Here is a 26,098-nt window from a genome sequence, read left to right as displayed (position 1 = left end):
ATGTCTGCCTTTTTTTTTTTTTTTTTTTGCTGTATGTATCTGGTTAGTGTATTCCCTCTGCACAGTCAATATGTAGATGTTATTTTTGCAAAACATGGCTGATGAGCAATTGTTCATCATACCAACTGGTTGATCACCTGCCCGGTGTTAAAGCAGCCTTCTGGCAAGAGGCGGAATGTCTTACCAGGCTGGTTTGTTGAATACTTTCTTTAAATTAGAAGCATCTTCAACTCAATAACACACTTAGACAAAAGCTTACAGCAAGGACAAAATCCCAAGAAGCAAACTCATCAATGTTGTTTATGTCACACAGTGTCGTGGAGTGCAGTGACCTCTACATTGGCTGGTGTGATGTAGATGTATAGTCTTGAAATATCATAGGAGAGCAGCTTCTTTGTGGCCATATTCAGCAGTTAATTTGCATCTTAAAAAGAAGGGACATTCCTTTGAGGACAATTATGTTAAAATTCAATACAGGGAGGACTGCTGGTTTGAAAGGGTGTGAAAGAAGCCATCTGTGAAACTAGAAAGACCGTCTTTAAACAGAGGAGGTTTGCACCATGCCCTGCAGGCTGCTGACAATAATGTTCGAACATGTCCCCGCAAAGATCATCTTAATGCACAGGAAGTGGCCAATAACAAGATGGTGAATGACAGGTTGGTATGCAAGATGGTCATTCATCAGCCACACCTGGCAAAAACAGCAACACCCGATCGCAACCAGCCCCAGGGGACACATTCACCAGAGATAAATAGTCAATATAAGGAGACTCCACACATTTAAAACTAAGAATCAGACTTTACGGACAGCTCGGTGATGCACTGGTTAGCACATCCACCTTATTAGTGACCGAAATAATTTGTGGGCACTTGCCACAGATAAATGTCTAAGTGGGAAACATTGCAATTGTAAGGTCTTATTTTGTGGAGCCAATCATTGACGTCATTAAAGACATTAAAACAAACTCTCGGCTGATCGGATTGGTGTAAATGTTTCTAAAATTGGCTTTTATTGGCAATATTCAGTTATATTTTTTGACAACATTTTTTACTACTTCGTTTTAGGATTACACAGTTATTTATTAATCTAGTTTTTGACAGCTATCTGGAAGTTAACCCTGCCTATCCGTCACAGTGTGAAGAATAATGCATAATTTAGAGCATGAGTCGGGCTTACTCAGCTCATTTCTCAGCGAAAGATGAATCCTTGACCTTGTCAGGAAACAAATTTGATTTCTCGGTGAACACTGAATGGTTAGGCTTCCAAAACACCAAACAACCTTGCCTGTGGGCTAGACAGTGCCTATGAATCACAAACACGGTACAGCTAGTTGGCATGCAAATCAAATTTTAATTAGCCATAACATAAACGAGTTGCTGTTGAAGTAACTTTGTGAGGCACTGCTGGAAAGATGGCAAACAATGGTCAATATCCTATGCATTTTAATTTAACATATTTTGAAAAGGCTGAAATAGCATGAGTCCTTATTCAACAACATTCATACATAAGAGTTTAGAATTATTAACTTGAAAGTCTTATAAATAATAGCGTCAATGTTAAAGTCAAAATACAAACATTTTTGAAAGTGACTGCATGGGTTAATAAAACTCATTACCAACATTAACACAGCTAAAATAAATTGCTTAGTCAATCTGTATTCAGTTCCACAAAATGCTCTTGCTTAACTATCACGTGCTGCATATGAACCGTGTAGTAATGTGTCCTGTATATCCAGCGGTATTGCACCATGAAGCTCCTACATTATTGAGAGTTGGGCACTTACTTGGGGTTTATTCATCGCATTTCCAGCCACTTAGATTATGAATTGCACTAGACTGGAAAATCATGTCGATGCAGAATGTCTCTTGGGGTACTACTCATTGCCTCAGGCATAATGTGACCCCAGGAATTTTTTTCCCTATTTTACTATATAATCTTGTAGCAAAAAAAAAAAATGCAAATATTCAAAGACAAGTATTGTTCATGTTGTGATACATTTTGATGCTAAGTACCTGAATAATGAATCACAATTAATGTGATATATAAGAACAAATTTTGGTTCTTTGGTCATTGCATGCTAATGTTATATGTGAATAAGTGTAATGATCATGATAAGTTTTCTTTCATTTAAAACACAATTATTATCGTGACTGGGTTTGCAGTGGAATGTAACGGCACTGCATGATACTGGATTTCCACAGAAGTGTCTTGTGCAGACTGATTAATAATTGACTCACAGTAATGAATATCAACATTAGAAAGGGTAATGGACATTTAACTAAATGGCTAACTAGTTCTGAACGCCTGTTTCCATGCCGTCATTATATTCAACAGACAAAACATCCCTTTAGGAGTTTGCCAATCAAAGGTCTGCGTGATACAACTACTTAGAGGTTTCCATCTAGACTTGAAAAGAATTGCTGGCAGTATGAATGAAGACTACAACTCTGTATGTAAACATGTGCCAAATAGCAAGATATTAAAGGCTAGGATGAATATTGAAAAAAATGAATGTGTAAAAGAAAACAGATTAGATATTAAAAGGCTAAAGGAGCTCGAGTCCCATTGGTTGAATACATGAATTCCACATTGTGATATCAGTGTAAATCCACAGAGAATGGTTGTTTGGATGTGTTTACAGAAGATGAAAACAGCCCCTTTTGTCAAGAGAAGCCTGATATGGCGAGTTAGTCTTGCATTACATATAATCTTATTCATCACCCTATTCCCAGGTAAGTTATAAAAAATATATCTGTAACAAAACAGAATCTGATTCAATACTATTCAACCATAGAGCCCAATTCTGACAATGTACTACAGAGAATAGAAAAGGCATGATGGGGGTGTGGGGGGTACTGAACTGTTTTGGATTATGCAGCTGAAGGCTCAGTACCCTGACTGTGGCAAACATACAGCAACACAACAACACACACTCTTTAATACACAACTCTAATCTGATAGCTGTATCTGAACATGATTATAGCTCACTGCAATACTCCAATGAAAACACTGTCAGCAGTCACAGGACATCGGTTAGTAATTGTATTTGTGGAATCATATCAAACTACAACACCTGCTTTCAAATCTAGTTTTTAAATAAGGATTACCAAAGTGATGCAAAAATGAAGAGAAGCATCATGGCAAAAGGAGAAAAAGAAATTAAGATGAATCGTTTTACTTTATGTAATATTTTAAGTTAAGACTTAAAAAATACTTTTTTTTCTTGGTGGACTTTGCGTTCATTTTGGTTTTCATGGGTCTGACAATATGATGTAGACAAATCTTTGCATAGGTTTTCTTCCAATGTATTTTTGCACTGCATTGCCATTCCCAAAAAAAAACCAATCTCCTCTTCTATTAGCTATCAGTCATCCTATGATTCTAGTTTTACTGTGCAAATAAATAAGCAGAACTAACTACTCGAACAATAGTGCAGGCAAATTATAATCATGATTTTTTCTTTTGGCTAACACATTTTTGGAAATCTGACTGAACAGATTGGGGTGGTACAAAATCTTGTATACTATATATTCGACACTAAATTGCCATAGAGCAAGTAGTAATTAAAATGCAGTTGCATACTGTAATTCTTATGAGATTTTTTATATCATGACAAGCATGGCCACATTTGAACAAATAACACTAATAAAATGGATAACACCAGCCATAAAAATAAATAATGTAACACAGCATGCTGGTGGAATGACCATGAATGAATGGGATATGTAGTAAGAATGAGATGCAAAGACACAAAGGAAAGGAAAGTGCTCTATAAAAGCTGTCACCCATATGATTTACTGAATCACTATCAAAGTATTAAAGCCCAGCAGTCCTGATACTACTATGCACGCTAGTGTTCATCCTCTGATGAAACATGGCTGTATCTGTTGGTGTCTATAAATCACTTCTTTATAATCTCCTAACTACCAGTACCAGACAATAACAGATTTATCTGTGATGAAATCCTGGTATTTACACTGTGCGCCTGTCTTCTAAGCCATTCTATCTGCATATCTAAGTCTTTATGCTCCCATGTGGCTAGATCTACACACTACACACACACTACACACACACACACACACACACACACACACACACACACACATATATATATATATATATATATATATATATATACACACACATATACGCACACGCTCACACCGTGTACGTGTGTGCACGTGTGTGCGCGTGTATTGTATGAGCAGCAGATTAAGCTTTGACAGAACCTTAGTCTTTAGAGAGATTATCAGGCCATAACCCAGACAGCAACATGCTGTGCATTTGAAGTTATAGTAAATTGACCTGTAATCGACAGACAGGCAGGCAAACGGACAGACGGCAGGTTGAGGCTGTCATTATTAACAATGTGTTGACACCAACTATGTACCTGGACAAGGGCAAATGAGGAGAAGATAGAAACATTTTCAGACATGAGGACATCTTAATTAGGAATCAAATGTTAAAATTGTACAAAATTTATATAACCATTTGCAGCAAAAAAAAGTCTCGAATGAACTCCATTTTATTATGTACAATTAACACTTAAAAATTAAATGTTGAATGAAATTGACATCACATCTGTTATTAGCCCTGGTTACAACAAATTACAGCTCATGCAACTGGTGATGTGCATTCCAGTTCTTTTAAGTGAACTGAATCTTTGGAATAAGTTCACTCAAAAGATTCGCTCGAACGAATCGTTCAACGAATCGCTTTTATTCAAACACAAACACATTCAGTATAATAACACCAACTACAATCCAACAAATACAAAATTAAAACATCAATGTCGGCATAACGTGTGTCAGCTGGCATAGCGGCAACGCTGTCTGTCACTCACTCGTGAATCTTCGCGAACGAACCTGAAAATGGCGTTGTACCTAATAGAATGTCTAAGTGACGTCACAGCTAAACAGCCAATCAGAAAGTGGGGGTGAGGGCGGGTGTGGCACTTTTCACTTTCACTTAAACTTTTTCCCTAATGAAGTGGCCTGTGATTAGGTACACCTCATGGACACTTCAATAGGTACACGACACGAGGCAAAAAAAAAAAAAAAAAAAAAAAAAAGAATAAATGAATAAATAAAGTGTAGCGAACGATTCGGTGAACGATTCTTTCGAACAAATCTTTTGAGTGAAACGATTCTAAAAATTCAGTTCACTTGAGAACTGGAATGCACATGACTAGTACAAGAGAGCGGCGACGACGGTGGGTTGCCAGGTCGAAATAGCCGACTGGTTGGTGACACGGGCTCTTACGCGGAAAGAATCTGGTTCGATCCCAGGTGCAGGCATACATATTAAAGCTCTTTTAGAATTGGAACCTCGCCTTGTATGCATACACGTATGCAAACAACTGCAAGTATTTATGTGGGTCGAAATAGCCGACTGGTTAGTGACATGGGCTCTTGCATGGAAAGAACCTGGTTCGATCCCAGGTATCAGCATATACCTCAATGTTCTTTTAGAATTGGAACCTCGCCTTGTATGCGTACACACATGCAAATAAATGCAAGTATTTATGCGTAAATAAATAAGGTGGCTTATCGAAAGTGTTAGCTCCTGCAGAACGTGAAACTCACCAAAATCTTCACGCTGGTATGTTTAACGAGGGTAACTTGGAAAACATATTGGAACGTGGCCCCAAGGACTAGAGCTTGACACCTGTGACCTTTGACCAAGATATTTCCCTAATAAAGTGGCCTGTTATTAGGTACACTTGAAAATGGCGGTGTACCTAATGGAGTGTCCGTGTGATATCCTCGTTAAGTGCAGGTGCGTGAAAACTTTTAGCTCCTTTTGAACGTGAAAGAAGCTAAAACTTTTCACGCACCTGCGCTTAACGAGGGTCACTTGGAAAACATGTTGGAACGCAGCCCCGAGGGCTAGAGCTTGACACCTGTGACCTTTGACCATGATATTTCCCTAATAAAGTGGCTTGTTATTAGGTACGCTTGAAAATGGAGGTGTACCTAATGGAGTGTCCGTGTGATTCCCTCGTTAAGTGCAGGTGCGTGAAAACTTTTAGCTCCTTTTGAACGTGAAAGAAGCTAAAACTTTTCACGCACCTGCGCTTAACGAGGGTCACTTGGAAAACATGTTGGAACGCGGCCCCGAGGGCTAGAGCTTGACACCTGTGACCGTTGACCATGATATTTCCCTAATAAAGTGGCCTGTTATTAGGTACACTTGAAAATGGCGGTGTACCTAATGGAGTGTCCGTGTGATTCCCTCGTTAAGTGCAGGTGCGTGAAAACTTTTAGCTCATTTTGAACGTGAAAGAAGCTAAAACTTTTCACGCACCTGCACTTAACGAGGGTCACTTGGAAAACATGTTGGAACGCGGCCCCGAGGGCTAGAGCTTGACACCTGTGACCGTTGACCATGATATTTCCTTAATAAAGTGGCCTGTTATTAGGCATACTTGAAAATGGTGGTGTACCTAATGGAGTGTCCATGTGATTCCCTCGTTAAGTGCACCTTCGTGAAAAGTTTTTGGTCAATTTCACGTTCTGCAGGAGCTAAAACTTTTCACGCAGCTGGACTTAACGAGGGAATCACACGGACACTCTATTAGGTACACCGCCATTTTCAAGTGTACCTAATAACAGGCCACTTTATTAGGGAAATATCATGGTTAAAAGTCACAGGTGTCAAGCTCTAGTCCTCGGGGCCACGTTCCGACATGTTTTCCAAGTGACCCTCGTTAAGCGCAGGTGCGTGAAAAGTTTTAGCTTCTTTCACGTTCAAAAGGAGCTAAAAGTTTTCACGCACCTGCACTTAACGAGGGAATCACACGGACACTCCATTAGGTACACTGCCATTTTCAAGTGTACCTAATAACAGGCCACTTTATTAGGGAAATATCATGGTCAAAGGTCACAGGTGTCAAGCTCTAGTCCTGGGGGCCGCGTTCCAACATGTTTTCCAAGTGACCCTCGTTAAGTGCACCTGCGTGAAAAGTTTTTGGTCACTTTCACGTTCTGCAGGAGCTAAAACTTTTCACGCAGCTGCACTTAACGAGGGAATCACACGGACACTCCATTAGGTACACCGCCATTTTCAAGTGTACCTAATAACACGCCACTTTATTAGGGAAATATCATGGCTAAAAGTCACAGGTGTCAAGCTCTAGCCCTCGGGGCCGCGTTCCAACATGTTTTCCAAGTGACCCTCGTTAAGCGCAGGTGCGTGAAAAGTTTTAGCTTCTTTCACGTTCAAAAGGAGCTAAAAGTTTTCACGCACCTGCACTTAACGAGGGAATCACACGGACACTCCATTAGGTACACCGCCATTTTCAAGTGTACCTAATAACACGCCACTTTATTAGGGAAATATCATGGTCAACGGTCACAGGTGTCAAGCTCTAGCCCTCGGGGCCGCGTTCCAACATGTTTTCCAAGTGACCCTCGTTAAGCGCAGGTGCGTGAAAAGTTTTAGCTTCTTTCACGTTCAAAAGGAGCTAAAAGTTTTCACGCACCTGCCCTTAACGAGGGAATCACACGGACACTCCATTAGGTACACCGCCATTTTCAAGCGTCCCTAATAACAAGCCACTTTATTAGGGAAATATCATGGTCAAAGGTCACAGGTGTCAAGCTCTAGCCCTCGGGGCCGCGTTCCAACATGTTTTCCAAGTGACCCTCGTTAAGCGCAGGTGCGTGAAAAGTTTTAGCTTCTTTCACGTTCAAAAGGAGCTAAAAGTTTTCACGCACCTGCACTTAACGAGGATATCACACGGACACTCCATTAGGTACACCGCCATTTTCAAGTGTGCCTAATAACAGGCCACTTTATTAGGGAAATATCTTGGTCAAAGGTCACAGGTGTCAAGCTCTAGTCCTCGGGGCCACGTTCCAATATGTTTTCCAAGTTACCCTCGTTAAACATACCAGCGTGAAAAGATTTTGGTGAGTTTCACGTTCTGCAGGAGCTAACACTTTCGATAAGCCACCTTATTTATTTACGCATAAATACTTGCATTTATTTGCATGTGTGTACGCATACAAGGCGAGGTTCCAATTCTAAAAGAACATTTAGGTATATGCTGATACCTGGGATCGAACCAGATTCTTTCCATGCAAGAGCCCATGTCACTAACCAGTCGGCTATTTCGACCCACATAAATACTTGCAGTTGTTTGCATACGTGTATGCATACAAGGCGAGGTTCCAATTCTAAAAGAGCTTTTATATGTATGCCTGCACCTGGGATCGAACCAGATTCTTTCCGCGCAAGAGCCCGTGTCACCAACCAGTCGGCTATTTCGACCTGGCAACCCCCATTCGTCTCCACTCTGTTGTACTAGTGATGTGCATTCCTGTTCTCAAGTGAACTGAATCTTTAGAATCGGTTCACTCAAAAGATTTGTTCAAATATATCATTCACCGAATCGTTCGCTACACTTTATTACTTTATTCTTTACCTCGTGTAGTGTAGCTATTGAAGTGTCCATGAGGTGTACCTAATCACAGGCCACTTCATTAGGGAAAAAGCTTAAGTGAAAGTGAAAAGTGCCACAACCGCCCTCACCCCCACCTCCTGATTGGCTGTTTGATCTGTGACGTCATTCGGACACACCATTAGACACACCGCCATTTTCAGGTGTACCTAATCACAGACAACTTCATTCAGTCACAGTGAAAGAATAACTATCAACAGAAGAGAGACCAATGTGTAACATTCATCTCATCTTTCTTATCCTTTTTGCACATTTTATCCCATCCTCCTGGTCTCTGTCACACCTTTTTCCTCCTTTATTTTCTGTCCATCATTAACACTCATGTTTCCCCCCTCTTCATATCCACCTATTCCTTCCTTCAAATGCTCTGCCTGCTGAATAGTCATAAAAAAATATATAATAATTTATCCCTGTCCCCCAATGTGGGGATGTATTAGCATACCAGCAGAGCGTGCTAAGTTATCTCACAGCACCAGGCGCTGTGTGGTAATACTAAGCTCTGATTATTTGCAATAGGATGAGAATTAGAACTGTCCCTACAATTCGTTGTGGTGAGACTAATGCTATGTTTTAGCGCACTGTAATTTACTGTACTGTAGCTTTCGAGTACAGTAGTGTCCTCTCATTGATGGGCACAAAAGGGAAAATCAATCAAAATCCATCTTGGAAGCGATAATAAACATTATTTTTTCAGTACACTTAACATTTCACAGGGGTGATCTAAGATTGCCCAAGACAGCCTTATATCATCTGCCCGTGTATGTCCGCTTACAGTTTATTGTAAAAATATTTTGTGCATCCCTAGCACGCTAAGTTTAAAGGGAAAGAGACGATCCATTGTTTGTTCTCCTACAATGAATGATATTGATTATATGGTGTTCTCGAGAATTTTTACCGTTGTTTACTATTCTAATTGTTGGGTTAGGGTTAGGGTTAGGGTTATTGTATTCAGATCTGAATTATTAGTCCTAATACATTACTCTGATGTTCAGCTCCAACAGAGCAATATGTTTTTTTAATCTTCAATTGAATGAAAAGCTTAAATTAGTGTGATAGTAAAACCAGATGGAAGATATGCTGCAAAACCACTGCCCATTTTAACGACCGTCCCAGTTTAGTTACACATTTAAGCTTCAGAGCGAAAAGATGACATAGATTAAAGTGCTAATGTTGTCCTGTGTAACTCAGTAGATCAGCTTTAAAACTCATCTCCCACTGAGACAAAGCACAAAAGCACTTCCATAATACTCCCTCAAAATGTTAACGTTATGAAAACATCAATGTATTTGATAATCGTATAACTGATAAGCAATATAATTATACTACAAAAAGTAAGGCAAAAGCATGAAATCCTCTGCAATGACTTGCTCGTTTACAATGGATCTTACTGCTTCACAGAGAAATTTACCATCTAGAAATTGCAATAAAAATATCATAAAAGTAAAGTAGTTACAATACTCACTTCATTCCTCATTGGGTACCATTGCACAAAATAATCACATGAATATATTGTTTTTCATCACTGGTGGCACATTGACTTAACTTAAGTACAAGCAGCTTGATTCAATTCCCACTCCCAGCAATGTTCAGGTGGTAAAGTGATTGGTTCCCAACCTAAAGATTGTGGGCTTGAACCTGGACCCTTTTGACTTTGTAAAAGTGTCCTTGAACAAGATACTGAGCCAAATGCTTGTCATGAGAAGATACAAGACAGGCACACTCCTGTCTTGTTTCAACAGCTCAACATGTTTTTTTTCAAGCACACACGCAGACACACACATCTCCTATCCCTGCTAACCTTGTTTGCATGACTCATCAGCACCCATTCTACGCCACTGACCTATATCTGTCCTACCTGTGTGTCACCGTACCGTTGAGTGACCCACATTCCACTGATCCAAGCACTTCCATGCAGTGACCCATGGCAGATCCACGCGAAGGCCAGGAGGTGGATGAATGCTGGTGTCCCAGAGTGTTAAAGCTTTCTAACATTAACAATTGCAGATTAATTACTAATAAGATACTCAAATACATCAATTTTGCCACTCTCACACTCGGTCCTTCTGAAACTGCAATATTCAGTGTTTTTCAAATATTTTATTTTAGTTCAGTTCAGTTTAGTTTTGCCTTATTTTCATATTTGTGTGAAAATTACAAATAATTAAAGAGATACATCCAAATTATGAACTAGCCTTTTGTAATTTAAGATTGTGTGCTTTATTGTTTTCACATATAAAAGTGGAGAGACGACTGACCTTTAAATGTTTGTACTGTAATAGTTGAGTCTGCGGAATATGTGCCCACCCAATTGTGAAGTCAAACAATCAATAAATCTTTAGTTATTTGTCTATTTCTGAAAATGTGTCTATGAGAGAGCCAAAAAGTGTTCATGGTTGTGTTCCTCTGCAGCCAGTAAGGCACAGTCACAGTGACAATGAGATGCTGCAGGACCATGTGGTATGCAAAAAGTAAGGGGGAGGGGCTTGGATACTAACAACAGCTAGTACTCGCTCTCATTGGTTCTCAATGACATCATTGATAGGTGCTGCAAAAAGAATGAAATGATCATGAAGCTCTCACTCTCCATTCAAATTCTTCCTTACGTGCACAATTTGCACAGGTTACACATAAGTGAATCACTCAAGATTTTTCTCAGGACATAAATGCCTGCCTGAATTAACTTCAACCTTGAACATAATGCAAATTTATCATGCTCTCTCTCACCTAATAATCACAGAAACTAGTTTTCAACCCAACAAGGAAATAAACAAGTTCAAATGGCACCAACAAATTTGTTCCAAGTTCCAGAGGTTGCATGATTAATTAATGAATTATTAATTAATTAATAATATTAGTTTCACATTGTCATGATACAATATAAGAGTTAAATAACTTTCATTGAGAACCCACACAAAACTCAATGTTTGGCAGACGCATGTAGTTGTCCGTCTGCCTGGCACTTTACAACCTAGTCATCTGTGAGGATAATTTACAGTGTCTCCAATTTTTTTTTGTTTGTTTGTTTGTAAAGCAAGTGGTGTGTGCATTCATTGTGAGAGAGGGTCCCTGACTGACATACAATGCAGTACAAAAGTTGCTGAACAAGTATGAAGTTAGGTCACTTACTTTACCACATAGGCTCAAAATTCAATACTCTGCAATCCGCTGAACATTTAATCTCCAGAGTATATCCAGGTTTTTACATTTCCAAGTATGCCTTGAACACGTCCCTCAAGGCAAAGCTGCTCCAGGAGTTTAAATCCCGAGTCCTCATCTTCTCCAAAAATAAAAGTATGCTGTCTCTTAATCCTCAAAGCTTCCTCATAGATGACTTTGGAGTTTCTCCATCTGCTTCCCAAAAATTTGAAGAACATTTAGTTGTCTGAGTTTTAGGTTCCAGCTAAAATCAAGAAAGAAAGAAAACAATTGTTAAGGAAAGAAAGAAAAGAAAACAAGTAACAAAGAAGGAAAACTTAGATGTGGTCAATTTAAAAAAGCAGTTCCTGTACTGATTAATCTATAATGTGCTTCATAAACCCAGCAAGAGAAAAAATAAACTCTAGTAAGAGATCGACGTTTTTGAGATCCTGTGGCTTCAGTTTTTTTATGTGCTCAAAAGTAAAAGTAAAATTCCCTTTGAGTGTAAAAAATGAAAATTAAACATTTTGCACTCATTGAAAATCGTTTCAACTTTAAAAGAAAAGTTGTTTCCTGGTGGATTTGTGCATCTTTCTTTAAGTTTTCTTTGTATAGACAGAGAACAAAGGAGCCTTTACTGTAACAAAGAAGCTGCTGAGTCTTATACCTGTTGATCTGCTTCCAGTAAACAAAAGTCAAGTTTTTAGCAACATGTAACTTTTTACAGCTTATACTAACGCCTTAACACCCCAGTTCATTCAAAATCGGTTATTAATTCATGCAACAAGTTTCTTCTATTCTTACTGACTTTACACCTGATTGCATTGTTCTAAATTCCCATGGTGCATTCGAATCCTCGCAGGAGCATGAATAAAGAGTTCGCGTATACATCAAGCTGTGTAATACTGTTTGCATGAGGAAACGGTGAATATAAACAATAAAACCACTTTTCCCCCACCTCCACGCGCACACACAAAAAGGGCGCATTCGCTGTAAACTTCTGACGAGCATCTGCTTTGTCCTCAGTCGCAACATCCCGAAGGAACAAAACAAAGCATCTACACAAACTCAGCTTCACTTTTGTTAAAGTTCACAATTATTAATTAAATTACACATACTGTACTTTGAGCATGATGACGTCTCTTCAAGTAGTGTCCAAAAAGCTCGCGACAGAGCATCAGACAAAGGAAAAGAGGGACCGCTCCTCTCTCTCTCTCCTGCCTGCCTACCAGTGTCTATGTCGCTCTACCTTTGCTGCTTTGTGCTCAAGTTTGAGCGCTGACGCACCAACAAGAGCGGCAACTTTTACTGGAAAAGAACATACAAAATCACCCCGGGAGCGGGGGCGCACGCAAGTATTCATCTCAGGGGCAACTTACCTGAAGGTGCTTTTCTCCGTGCGTGTGGCTGTGCATCCGTGCGGGCTGGAAAAAAAATAAAGTTTGTTAGGACACATGCTGCTTTGTGTTGTGGAGTCCCCCCTTTGTCTACACGTGTGATAGATGGATGGGGCTCGTTTTAGCCGCGCCTAGTTCATTGCGCTCTCCAAACATGAGTCCCGCCCTCTCCGAGTCAAACTATGCACATTTCTCCGCTATAGTGGCATTGTGGCTATTAATGAACAACAATTAGGATACTTTTGTTATTTATTTTTAGCCACAAAATTCAATCTTCACAAAATATTACCGATATTACAACAACTCGGTGTGACACTTTTCGTCCCTCTTAATAAATAATGCACAAAAAGTCAACTGTAGTGGTTTCTTACTGCACTTTTTGTTTTAATACAATACATGTTGCATTCACTGTCCTGGACTTATGATTGGAGGTGACCATTTCTACAATATTGAAATAGCAGCAGCAGTGAACAAAGACAGGAACAAAAGAAAAAGGTCTCATTCTAGATTTCTTTCTTTCCCCGCCTGTCCTTGTCAGCGCTGTTCCTTGTGCCAACTAAACAGGTCCCTATGGACGCAGGTGTCTTTTGAGGTCTCCCTCTTTGTCTTATCAATTTATTTGTACTTAGGTCCCTGCTATGTCAGTTCATTTTTGCTATCGCAAGTTACATTTCTATAGTCATGTCCCCCGTCTGGCCTTCCTGTGCCATACACTGATTCATTCCTTTATTACACTACTGTACAGTGTATACCGTATTTCAGTTGATAACATGCATTAAAATGTCATTTGCAATGTTTTATTTTCAAATGTATTATTTATATTCATTATTTATTTTTAGCATGAAGTTGATTAAGCATGCAATATTGATTAATTGTAACCTTTTGGGTTTGCCAAACCATGTGATCAAATGCAATTAAAATCCATATTATTTATATAATGCAATAGTGCAGACGTTATCAAAAGTCACTTTGGATATGGAGCAAGTCTCTCATATATTAACACAAGAAGAAGGGAAGCTCACATGAGCGGGTATAGTGCATGTGTCGCTGAGCCAACAAAAAGAGTCTGCTATTGAATGTGCTTGCCGGTTCTACAACCTCGTAACCTGCTTGTAGTGACTAGAAAAGGTGGGACAATCTCATGAAATGCTAAACGTCAAGGCTAAGGCATGGCATTTGGAGAAATTAACCCATCGAACGTGTTTTTAAATGTGGTATGAAATTTTGCTCTGGGATTCAGGCTGACCCCCCCCCCCCCTCTTATTTATGATGCGTCTGCCAAACTGATTATTTGAAACTGATTCTGAAAAAAAAAAAACAGGTTAGGAGCATATAGAGTTTTGATATTTGCAGCAAATTTTAAATAGTGCTATTATGCAGCTTGGCACATAAAATTGACACATTATGGAAAATTGTGTGTACAAAACAAAATGGCATTTCTGTTCATTGTGTTTTTCATCATCTATTACCTGCTACTATGATTGCATTTTAACATGGAATAAATCCATATCCAAGAGCAACATGTCAAACGAAATAGCTACATTGATTTTTGTTCTCTCGCTCTGTTTTTCTTAAGGGGATATTGAGGATCAAATGTGAGGATACACAACACTTTTAACATCAACATACTTTTTACATCAAATAATAGAGTTACATGAACAAATCTACCCCTACAAAGGTAATAATGCTCAATTTAGACTGACGCTGTTTAGGAGGCATTTGTGTGCATAGTGTGTAGTTTGCATTGTTGTATAACCTCTTGGTAGGCTGGCTGACATTATTTAGCCACACAAGGGACAAAATATTGTGTTTTGTTGTGCAGTGCGGCTCTTTACTGTAGGTACCATGATCTCAATTCAGTTCTGTATCACACCTTTTTGACACACTGGCCTTCTGCTTTACACTTTTGGACATCAGTTGGCAAACCAGCTAATTTGCATCATCATCAACAAGTGGGCTGGAGTGTGGAGCAGGACTTTCCAAGTAAAAACAAGTATTTAATAATCATTTTAAAATCGGACTGGTTAAATATTAGATGACAAATGTAACAATTTAAGGACAGTCTGGAGCCCTGCAGGTATTTCAAAACTTAGGGCTGCAACAGCAAACAAGTGATTCAGTCTGGAGCAAAACCTGGAATAAAAGGAGAGAAATACTGATACCACCACTGCCTCAGCCCCCTGGGAAGAGAACTGAGCGGATAGGTCGCCATTGCAATACAGTCATGGTTCTCTTTACCCACCCACTAGCACAGCTCTTATCCCCCCTGCTGTGGTTTTACTGGACCACTGACTCCAGCAGCGAGACTGTTCCGCTCCACTCTGTTGTGCCCCGGCTCATGCCTGCCTCTCTCCCACTGAGGAGTCAGCTGAGCAATGCATGAGCCATGCATGAGCCTGCACACTGAACACGCTTCATACAGCTCGGAGGAGCTTAAGGCTTACACAGAGGGGCCAGTGCTCTTTGGAAATATACAAGATTATATGGCAAACTGCTGATATTATGTGCATGCATGGTACGTGATGATATTTATCATCGGGGGGTTGAAGAATAAAGTATTATACCACAGCTAACACAAAATGAATGCTGGAAGGAAGGGGGAGATATTTATATTCACTGTGGAGTCAGTAATTACACCCAACCATGCACTGTTGGAATAAAACTGATATATCAGACAATTGCTGTGACTCTGCAAGGGCTAATACAGTTTCTTGGAAAAATAGAAAAAATATATATAAAACAGCTGCAGATTCATCAAGTTCTGCAGTGAACATAGAATACTCGGAGCAGTATCTCATACACAGTTTGAAAACAGTGCATTGACTCAGCCTTTTTGAAAATGCTGATTTAATACATTCCTTTGCTGCTGTGTAATAGTAAGACACTCTCTTTAGCAAAGCAATAACACACCTCAACTTATTCAAGACATCATTGTAAAAAAAGATAGAAAAATTATTAAATGACAGCACCACAAGGTGACTACAGTAATGGCTCTGTACTCTATAGACAAAACGTTCACCTGAACATTTCATACAGCTCAACTTAGTTGTATAATGCACAAATATAATACATTAAAACTTTTGGTGCATGTTTATTTCAACCACTATGCCTGATTGAAGACCATGACCAACCATCAAAAAGTAATCTGCACCCCATAAATCATCACAGAAGAGGCCGACATATAGTGTCTGCTCTCGCTGTGGGGATATCCTTGTACTGTCATTCATTTCATGCAATAGAATTTTAGCCATCACACACACGCACACACACACAGACACACACACGATATTCACAGACCTAGACAGGCAGACATGCTTGTCAGCGCGCTGGAGGGTTGTTGGTTGACTGCGACTAAACCAGCCCTTCCCCCACAATAAAGATCTGTCTGGGAGAGGGGGAAGGGAAATCATGACTGTCTGAACACAGACACCCAGCATACAGCATAATGTACAAGAAAGAATGGCTTCAAACAAGGTCCCAACGTGAATTAAAATTGGCCCTCGTAACTGAGTAATGTATTTATCTAATGTAATTTGTAATTTAGAATTAAACCCCTTATTAACACTTGGTTAATCTGATTTCATAATCATGCAAATTAACAGCATACAAAATGCATTTAAAGATGCAACCTAAATGGCTGTTTATTCTATATACGTACTGTAAACTTTTATTTTTTTGTGTGTGTCTTAAAAGCATGAACTTTTCTGTGCTTATACACAATGGATTGCAGAAAGTACATGCCAGTCTTATCAGCAGATGTCACCTTGTGCATCACATTCTGTTTGCGCACCAGCTCTCGACAGCAATTGTACACTCTATGAATTCATTTAAATGCATTATGATGTGAATCACACTCACATCACCCAGCATCATAAATCTCATATTTGCCTTGATTTTTTTTTAAAGCAGGTTCATGTATGTCGTTGCCAATGTGAATTTAACTGTATTCAAACCGTACTGCAAAGGATACCCAACTTTGTCCTGTTCATGTTTATGTTAGCAGAATTATTATATGACTCATTCACATATTCAATAACTGCCATTGAAGTTCCCCTTAAATTCACACTTCAATTTAGAAAATGATGACTTATTTTAGAGGACTTTATTGTAACATCTACGTCTACATCAACTCTTTACATTTCTCAGCCAATCCATCCATGTCTGTATTTTTAATGCATGTCACAGCTTATGTAAATATAAATGTACACAATATAAAATATTGTACCGTATGAATATTGAATATGAATATTCAACGACTGTTGAAGTCGTGGGATTCAAAATCACATATGTAAATACAATTAAGTCGAGTAGCTGTGTGCAAATCACACATGCAATATGCATGTAAATGTTCTCATTCTTTCAGATTTTGTCAAAGTGGTGTGACCATCAGTACAGTTTTATGAAATCCACTCTGCGAAGTATACCTTTTGGAAAAATACTGCATATGGGAATTTGAATTGAGGACTGTTAACTAGTGTTTTAGTTGGTGGTTATCGTTAATTGAGGGTAGTTGTACTGTAAAAAAATGCAGTGCGGCTGTGAAATATTGTCATGTTTTGAGATTTAGTTAGAATATCACAATGCAAAGACCAAATGTCATTAAAAAAAAACAACTTGAAGAATCAAGAAAGACAATGACAGAATTTCAGTTCCAGCTGATATTTATTTCCTTCCTTGAAAAAGTTCTGTACACAAGTTTATATCAACAATCTGACAGGCAGTGAATGAACACAATTTAGCTGGCATGAGTTCTCCTCCCTTTCTCTGAGTCTCAAAAAAAGGTGGTTCCTTTGTTTATGGCATGATTAGAGACAATACATGATAATTCTACACAGCATATTGCACAGGATGGATGAAAAATAAAGTTAATATACTTAAAAACGCTTTCATTTATAATATATATATAAAAAGTCCTGAACTGACCACCTTAAAAGTAAGGATGTGTAAAAGATAGTCGTTCTAGACAGTGCCTGTCCTTGATAGCAACAACATACATAAACACACAATCTTTTTGCTTTATGATACAGTCAAATATACAAAGATTGAGTTTAATTTTTCCTCATTTTTTCCATTTTTTTTCTGAAAAACACAACAGCTAGGTAACCTGAATCCGAAATACAAATGCTATTCACCATGCCATAAACATACTAAACAATTATCTAATAGTTAGCCAACAAGTAGAAAAGATTATATATTCAAATACAATGAGAAACGCAGAACAAGTAGATGTTGCGGAACTCAAGTCAGAAATTTGAATATGCTTGATCTAGATCTTCTTTGTTGTTTGCTGTCTAAAAAGATAGCCAATTTAATCCAGTGGCTGGTGGATGAGTTTGACATCAGTTTATGAAAACATCAAGAAATAAGACAATTTTAAAGCTACAATCTCCTCATGTGTTGTAGGCAATATATCAGAGAGAAAGATAAATAAAAAGGAGAGGCTTCTGCTTCAGAGACTGACTGTTAAAGCCACATGCTCCACGGGAAAAGCTTCTGGCAATAATCAGCTCATGATGTGTCCTAAAGAAGCCTGTAGACTGGCACTGTAAACTGTAGAAGGTAGTCTGCAACAAAGACTGCTGCTGCATTCAAGGACTATTGGAAAAATCAAAATTGCATGTATGCCTGCATGGTAAAACATTCTCCATAGAGGATAACAATATTAGATTGGTTGTAAAAATCAAGTCTTGCTAGTGTTATTGTGACAAAATTTGCCAAAATCACTATCGATTACTGATCAATAACTGATAAGGGTATCACTTTGTGAAAACAGTCAAAAGTAGCTGAACAAAGCTTTACATTGACCACCACAGAATGCTATGGTTGTTTTGCTGGTTTACTTTGGAAACAATTTTTGAGCAGGCAATAAAAAAAAAGAGCTTTCTAATAGACCTTGAACACAGCATGGAAACCAGCCACCTGAGGTTTCCAAATCGGGAAACCCAAATGTAGCTGAATTACTAGGCGGATCAGATCAATTGTTGACTCCTCCTCCATATAGATTTGTACAAAAATACACTGAGAAAATAATCAAACTGTTTCCTATATTTTACGTGTCCAAACGTGTGTACATTTAAATATAAAAAATGAATCAAAGTTGTGTGTTTTTAAAACTCTAGCCCTTCGCCTGAGAAGAAAACGTGACAGAACAATAACAATAACAGGAATTAACACAAAATAAAAAGACAAAACAGCTTGGCCCAGTATATAAATACAATATCCCATATAAAATGGCATCTGAATACATGTACAAAACAAAGCTCTGTGTATGAAAACAAAAACTGGTGAGGAGTTTCAATAAGGTATTACTTGAAATGATCATTTTGGTCCTGAATAGTAGAGAAGATGTGTATAAAGTTCAGCACTGATTTGTAGATGCGTTTGAATCCTGAAGTTTGAAATATTAAAAGAGCTGGTGATTATTACAGTGTCATTTCATCAAACAAATAAAAAGACGAGTTGAGGTGAGGCTAGCTATACATTTAAATAATCCTAATACTGTACTATTTGTAACTGCTTACATTAGATGTCAACATAGGAACAAAGTAAGCTATCATGCTTCAACGTGTTTTTTTTTGTTTTTTTTTTGCTTTTGAAAAGGTATCAAACTTGGGGGAAAAAAACAACCCACCTTGGTTTCATACAAAATCCCTCTGTGACCACACGTTAGAAAAATGTCGCACGGCAGTCCAGAGTTATGTACCTTATAGTGGTGAAATTCACTTGGCAAATCGGTAAAAAGTTGTGAAATGTCCCTTTAAAAAATAATCAGCAACAACATTGATTAAGTGAACGGCGGACCGCATAACGTGCAAATCAATCACAGTAAAGTTGTTGGGGGTCATCCAGTTCACCGCCGAGGGTCTTCTCAAACAGGAAACCGAACCGGTGTTACGTTTCTCCCCTTCTCGCTTGTTTTGCGCCGCTCCACGCACGCCTGTTCCACAGTCCTCCACGGTCCGCACATTCAAAGCGAAGCCGCCCACAAAAGGGCCCTTTTCGGCTTTAAAGGTTGAGCTTTCCAAGCACTTGCAGACGAGAAGCAACGCTATGGCGCTAGTTTTGAATGGGTAGTAACTGGTCTGGTAGTTCGGAGACAAAAGCAGGAGCTGCCCACACTCTTGTGTCCGGGGCCCAGGGCTTCGTTTGTGGTCGTCGGTTGTGCCCACCTTGTTTTCAGTATGTGAACACCAGGTTGGAAATGGTGGACTCCAGCCAGTCCCCGGAGATCATTTCGCTAACTTCGGGGGTGCAGTAGTCGGGGAATTCGAAGTGGGAGCCTCCGGAACCGGACTCAAAGTTCAAATCCAAGTCCCTGTCCAGCACCGAGGAGCCAAAGCTCCCCAGCGACATGCTGTCAAAGTTGGGGCTCGGGTTCAAGTCGAGCAAGTCGTCCTCGAACTCTTCGTCCTCCGAGGAGGAAGAAGACGACGACGAGGAGGAGGCGGAGCAGTGGGACCCGGAGGGTGTGGGCGAGGAAGCCCGCCGACTGCTGTACGTTTGCCCGCCGCGACGCTGCGACGAGCCGCCCGGGCTTCCGCTACTGCCAGCCGGGGACTCGCTTCCCTCGTCCCTGCCGCTGGACACGTCCTCGTACAGGCTGAGCGGATCACTGGAGTCTGCCGAGTTGCTCAGCGTAGGACTGGCCGGAACGGTGACTGAGGACGCGGGACTGACGCTCAAGCCGCCCCCGTAGACGTGGTAGACCCGCTTGGCCCTCTTGCCCTCCGGTACTTGCTTGGCTGTGGATGACACCGACTTGGACTTGGAGACGGTGATGTGGTGATGGTGGTTGTGGTCCGGTGGCTGCTCAGAGGCAAACTGTGAGGCTTTGGTGCTACTGCTGTTCCCGAAAAATGATTTGTGGGCTTTGCTGCTGGGTGATTTGAGTCCATTCTTCCTCGAAGATGAGGACGACTTAATGCTGGTGCTGTTGGAGCTACTGTTGACTCTTTCCCCCTTTTCCCCGACACTTCCCGGCTTGGAAGCACTCGATTTGACTTTCTTCCTGGGCCGGTACTTGTAGTCGGGGTAGTCCGCCATGTGCTTGAGCCTCAGCCGCTCCGCCTGCTGGATGAAGGGAATCTTGTCGCTGTCTCTGAGGAGCTTCCACCTCTTCCCCAGCCGTTTCGAGATCTCGGCGTTGTGCATGTCAGGAGACTGCTCCATGATCTTCCGCCTCTCGATCTGTGACCATACCATGAATGCGTTCATGGGTCTCTTAATGTGGCCGCTCGGAGTTTTACACCACGCCGGGTTGTCCCCGGCTGTCGAGGAGGCTGTGGAGCCGGGGGAGAGGGGCGAGTCAGCGGGGTCCAGGTCCATGCTCGCCCCGGAGCTCGAATCCCCGCTGAAGAAGGAGGAAAGCGCTTCAGCAGTGCTCTCTGTGTGGCTCATCTTCTGCACCATGCTGTCTCTCTTCTCCGTGCACTTACTTTAAAAGAAAAGTAAGCTCTTTTCTCCCAGTGTATGAGTTAAGTTAAAAAAAAAAAGTCACTCCTCTGATGTGTCGTATAAACTCAGTCCAGTTTGGCCAGATATGAAACACAAAGTTTAACTTCCAGAGCTTTTGCCGTGACTGATCTCTCTCCCTTCCTTCTGTGTGGTGAAAAATCAATAGAGCCGAGTGGTGCCCAGCAAGCACAACAGTCTATGCGGCTGACTCTGGCCCGCTACTGCAAAAGACTCCCAAGCACTGTTATAAGTGGGTTTTTTTCTCGGCATCAGCCTGTGTCCCCTCTCCTAGAGACAAAAACCAGACATGCTGGGGAGGGAAAGGAAAAAAGGAACTTAAAATGAATAACACGGTCCGCCCTCCATCTGTTTACTTGCAGCAGAGTTTTAAGCAGCCCTCCAGACTCGTCTCCCTTTGCATGCATTTATCCCTTCCCGAGATACAACGGTGATAAAAAATAAGCCAATGGGAGGCTGTCGCTAGCCTGCCTCCACGCCAAACCGACGCCCATCTCGGCGCTGATTGGTCCAAAATGGAATCTAATAATAATCAGCGCGTGCAATGAGCAGCCTCGTGTCTGACCTCATTCCAGAATACAAGAAACTTCAATTTTTTTTTAAAGAGACACTGGCTTATGTTATCGGCCCCCTCCCCTTTTTTTCTACTCTACCACCAAGTCCATGTGTATGTCATTAACATATAGGGAAGCAAAGTAGATTTTGCCATATGGAAAGTTTGAGAACAGTTTGTACTAGTGGGGAAATGTGAATTAAATAAATATGTACCTTATATTAATGTTTTTTTTTTCTTTCTTCCCCCATTCTAACTGGAGAGCATATAACAACAGAGAGTCTCTGCAGGCAATACACATCCCCTGGGCAATTTAGGGGAAGCATTTAACATACCCACTAAAAAAATACATATATTCATACTAATGCCCAAAGAAGGATTTCTGCTGGAGACACAAAATTACCCTGCCCTAACCTGTCTTACATGATGACATGTACTTATTTTCAGTTCCGACACATGTGCGTGTGAACACGTTCAACAGGATCATGTTGAGCAACTGAGTGGTTGAGCCTCTTACAGAATAATGTCTAACGCCTCAGATGGTTGGACTGATTTGAGAAGTCTCTCTCTCTCTCTCTCTCTCTCTCTCTCTCTCTCTCTCTCTCTCCCCCCCTCTCTCTTTTGGGCGGTCCTTGGTAGGAACACAACGGCCCAACCCTCTGCAGGCGCACACTAGTGAGGGAGAAGAGAGTTGTTCTAGATGGTTGTACAATGAACGTACATCCATTCAGGCAGTCTGCACACTGAGGCAGTACTACTACTGCTACTACTACAAAACACACACACACACGCATGCACACACACACACGTTTGAACAAGGGGGGAAGTGAGAGCATGAGACCATGAGTACTTGTGCACCAGAAGAATAATACCAAAGGTACACAATTTGCACAGTTATACCTGTTTAATTGGTACAAATAGAAATTATATTTACATCTGAATTGCTGTTGCTGCATTGTGGTGCCATATTGAATATGGACGAGACAATTTTATTTTAAAAGCTTTTTGCTACTACTGCACTGTATATTTCTCCCTGGAGAGAAGGTGCAAAACATGAGAAAGCACGTGGGCAGCCAATGATTGCCACTAGATGGCGTCGCAGAGCCAGACAGGGCTCAGCTATGTTGCAGTCTGAGAATTTGGGCAACAGAGATCAGACCCAGCATCAAGAACATTTATTTTGGGTGTGGTGGGGGTTACATAATGCCTCTAACCATGACACTGTACCTGGGCACATTTGTGGATTTTAATTTGGATTGAATTGTTGAACATTCTTTTCTTTTGAGACATTCTCATTTTGGGACAGTTTGCATATGATTAACTGTGAGTGTGAATTTTAAAAATCACTGTAATAATCTCTGTGTTGGAAACCATCAAAATGGCATAAAAAGAGTGATGAGAGAGATTAAATGAGGCGACCACATGTTTCTAAATGAGAGTCAAAGGTGACTTAGACCACCAGTGAGAAATTAGTATGGAAGTATAGTCACCAGTGTTACCGGATGCATTTCAGTGGTTACAATTATACTCAATATGGCCTCATATCTCCAGTGCATCCAAGTAAAGCAATGGGTAATTGGGCTCCAATTTGTGTGTTCATGGAGCATAACAGCAATGGAAATAAGAATGTTAACTCATAAACTCACTCTGCTCCTAAATGCCATTTTAATAAGATACTGTGGGAAAATGTAATAAATATGCTCTATAGAACTACCTTGATGGAGTGGCAGCCTATGGCTATATATATATATATATATCACATTCTATTATTGATCATTACAAACGGCTATGTCTGCCCGAGTCTCTCTGTCATCCATTGTTTGAGCAATAGACCGACTGACCTAACTACCTATCTTTCTGCACTAACACTCAATCCAACATTTTTATCAAATGCACTGTTCTATTCTGTATTATATCATATTTGGATATATTCTCCACCTGGAAAGCTATACGGGAGGGTATTTTACATTCTTCTCACCTCATTGAACACGTCTTTTTCTTGGGTAACAGTGCCCTGTCTTTTTCTTTCTTCCACTGTGTGCACATTAGTATGCCATGCATGCAGACACGCAAAATCACGCACACACACAAATATACAGGAGCTGAAAGGATAAGTAGCGCTTTCAAACTTTCCTCTTGCTTTTTCAGTCACTCTTCTTTACTGCCATTGTTCGAGTGTGGTGCAGCTGCCACGTGAGTTGGAGTGGGTCGCGTGCCAACCCTAATCTCAACAGGTGTCCCTTTGGAAAACTCCCACCACCCCCTCACAACACCTCCCTACGTCTTTGTCATGCCTCTCACACACCCTCCCAGAAGCTAAATTTCAACCCTCCCCCACTTTGGTTGTCGTCATGCTTATTTTTCAGCAAGTTCAGCAAATAGAGTTTGATTGAAACATTACAGCTAAAACTGTGAGGTATTGTAAAACTACACCTCATCTTAAAAGTGGACTACTGTGATAAGGTCGGGATTATCCTATGCTTTGTTCACTGCTCTCTTGAGTCCTTCTTTCCAGCATAACTTAACATGTTTCTCAGCTACAGCCAACCACAAAGGCAGTTTTTTTAAAATTCAATCCATATGGTCTGCCATTGCATCCCGCACTGATGGAGTAGACAGCGAAAGAGTGACTACAATTTTGTCACTGTGATGTGCTTCAAGCATCATACATCAGGTATTATGCTGAAGAATATTTCCATTTTATTCTGCCTTCAAAAAGTTTGACTTTCTTCAACTTTCTTCAACAGGTGCATGCACTACTGTATATGGACAAATATCTTGGTACACACGTAATAAATTCATTCAGAATTAGTTATGAGTGCCTAATCTTACCAAGGCATTTTGAACAATTATATGTTTCCAACCGGAGATGCGATCAAGCCTCAAGCAAGTCTGAAGTCTTCACTTTCAAGTCTTAAGCAAACTCCAAGACATTTTACATGTGACCTCATTGTGCATTGAAATTCTAGAAAACAAAAAATATATATTTTAGAATGTGCCAATTGACTATGCCTTCAAAGGACCTCTAGTATTTAACAGCAGGTGTCAGCAAGGTTGTGGCAGGCATTAAAAACTGTTCATCCAGTAATTTAGATTCTTCTGCCTAATAATCTTCTGCTCTATGGGTATCCTATACAACCACAAAATGTTAAGTTGGGAACAGTTTATTTGAATAAAAAGCATACTTGTGGCAGACAGGCACATTAATCAGGAAAACATCATTGTCTCTCAGAATGTTGTCGGCAAGGCAACAGCTCCAGTAGCCCAACATTTACTATGACTTGTCTACTCCATGCAGCTACGGGATGGTCTTTTATTTATTATATTTTGATTGTCATGAAAATCATCCTCACAACAAAGATCTTTACAACCCTCAAACAGACGGATGACCGGTTACAGTATATATGAAATGTGTTTATTTAGTCGTATTTCTAAAGCTTTGTTTGAACAGGTGTTTTCGGCCACAGATACAGACAATGATACAGACATAAATACACATGCAAGAACACACACTCTCGGCAGTCAAAGTCTTATCTTATCCAGAAAGAGCAGCTGCAAAGTATGACCCAAGCTGACCTGTTAATGATTGGAGTGTGTGTGTGTGTGTGTGTGTGTGTGTGTGTGTGTGTGTGTGTGTGTGTGTGTGTGTGTGATTTCTCCCCTTTGCCAAATGACATGAGCTTATTATCAGTGGCCTCACTTTGATTTGTGAAGTTTAGCAAGTTGGATTTGAACATCTGCTGCATTTCAAGGTGGTTTCTATGTAAACTACAACTTCATGTACAAAACTTTTGCAAGAAGTGATGATTAATAATAATAACTATTTGAATAATAACAACAATATTACCCTTTATTTAAAATCAGCAGCAGCAGAGAATGAGCCAAGGAAATACAGGTTTCCTTAACTCAGCTTGGGGTGACTCGAACAGCGTGGAATAAGGCAACATTTAGCACTGTATCATTTGAGCATCGTCATCGCAATGGATGTGCAGACAATAGTCATATGCAAAGCACTTTGCCTTCAGCGATAGTAAATCTATTTAGTGCTTTTTTTTAGAGCCTGTGTGCTATTT

At 40.2% G+C, this 26,098-nt stretch overlaps 2 protein-coding genes and 1 long non-coding RNA gene across 9 annotated transcripts in view; 1 reads left to right on the top strand and 2 right to left on the bottom strand.

Moving 5' to 3' along the window:
- LOC148392135 (uncharacterized) overlaps nucleotides 1-26,098 on the top strand; it is an 89,324-nt gene that overhangs the window by 52,144 nt on the left and 11,082 nt on the right. The window lies entirely within an intron of this gene.
- Nucleotides 1-26,098, bottom strand: part of LOC148392136 (uncharacterized) — a 96,933-nt gene that overhangs the window by 69,221 nt on the left and 1,614 nt on the right. The window contains exons 2-3 of one of the 7 annotated variants that reach the window (XR_015860748.1): nucleotides 12,983-13,010; nucleotides 11,592-11,865 (exon numbers count right to left, since the gene is read on the bottom strand). The exons of 1 other annotated variant lie outside the window; for it this stretch is intronic. The gene's annotated coding sequence lies outside the window, so the exon portion shown is untranslated. 5 more of the 7 variants (XR_015860747.1, XR_015860746.1, XR_015860749.1 and 2 more) reach the window with 5 other exon arrangements.
- On the bottom strand, nucleotides 17,644-21,881 carry sox4b (SRY-box transcription factor 4b). The gene has a single exon (XM_088387496.1). It carries the CDS (start codon nucleotides 21,407-21,409, stop codon nucleotides 20,177-20,179), a length of 1,233 nt encoding a protein of 410 aa, XP_088243622.1. The 5' UTR covers nucleotides 21,410-21,881; the 3' UTR covers nucleotides 17,644-20,176.

Source organism: Syngnathus floridae, chromosome 10, assembly GCF_059516105.1.
Source record: "Syngnathus floridae isolate MCC-2025c chromosome 10, RoL_Sflo_1.0, whole genome shotgun sequence".
Lineage (NCBI taxonomy): Eukaryota > Metazoa > Chordata > Actinopteri > Syngnathiformes > Syngnathidae > Syngnathus > Syngnathus floridae.
The sequence above is the reverse complement of the archived record's forward strand: the minus strand, read 5'-3'. Positions and strand labels throughout refer to the sequence as shown.

Coding starts and splice junctions, on each gene's coding strand:
- sox4b (XM_088387496.1), bottom strand. CDS start 21,409: ATGGTGCAGAAGATGAGCCACACAGAGAGCACTGCTGAAGCGCTTTCC.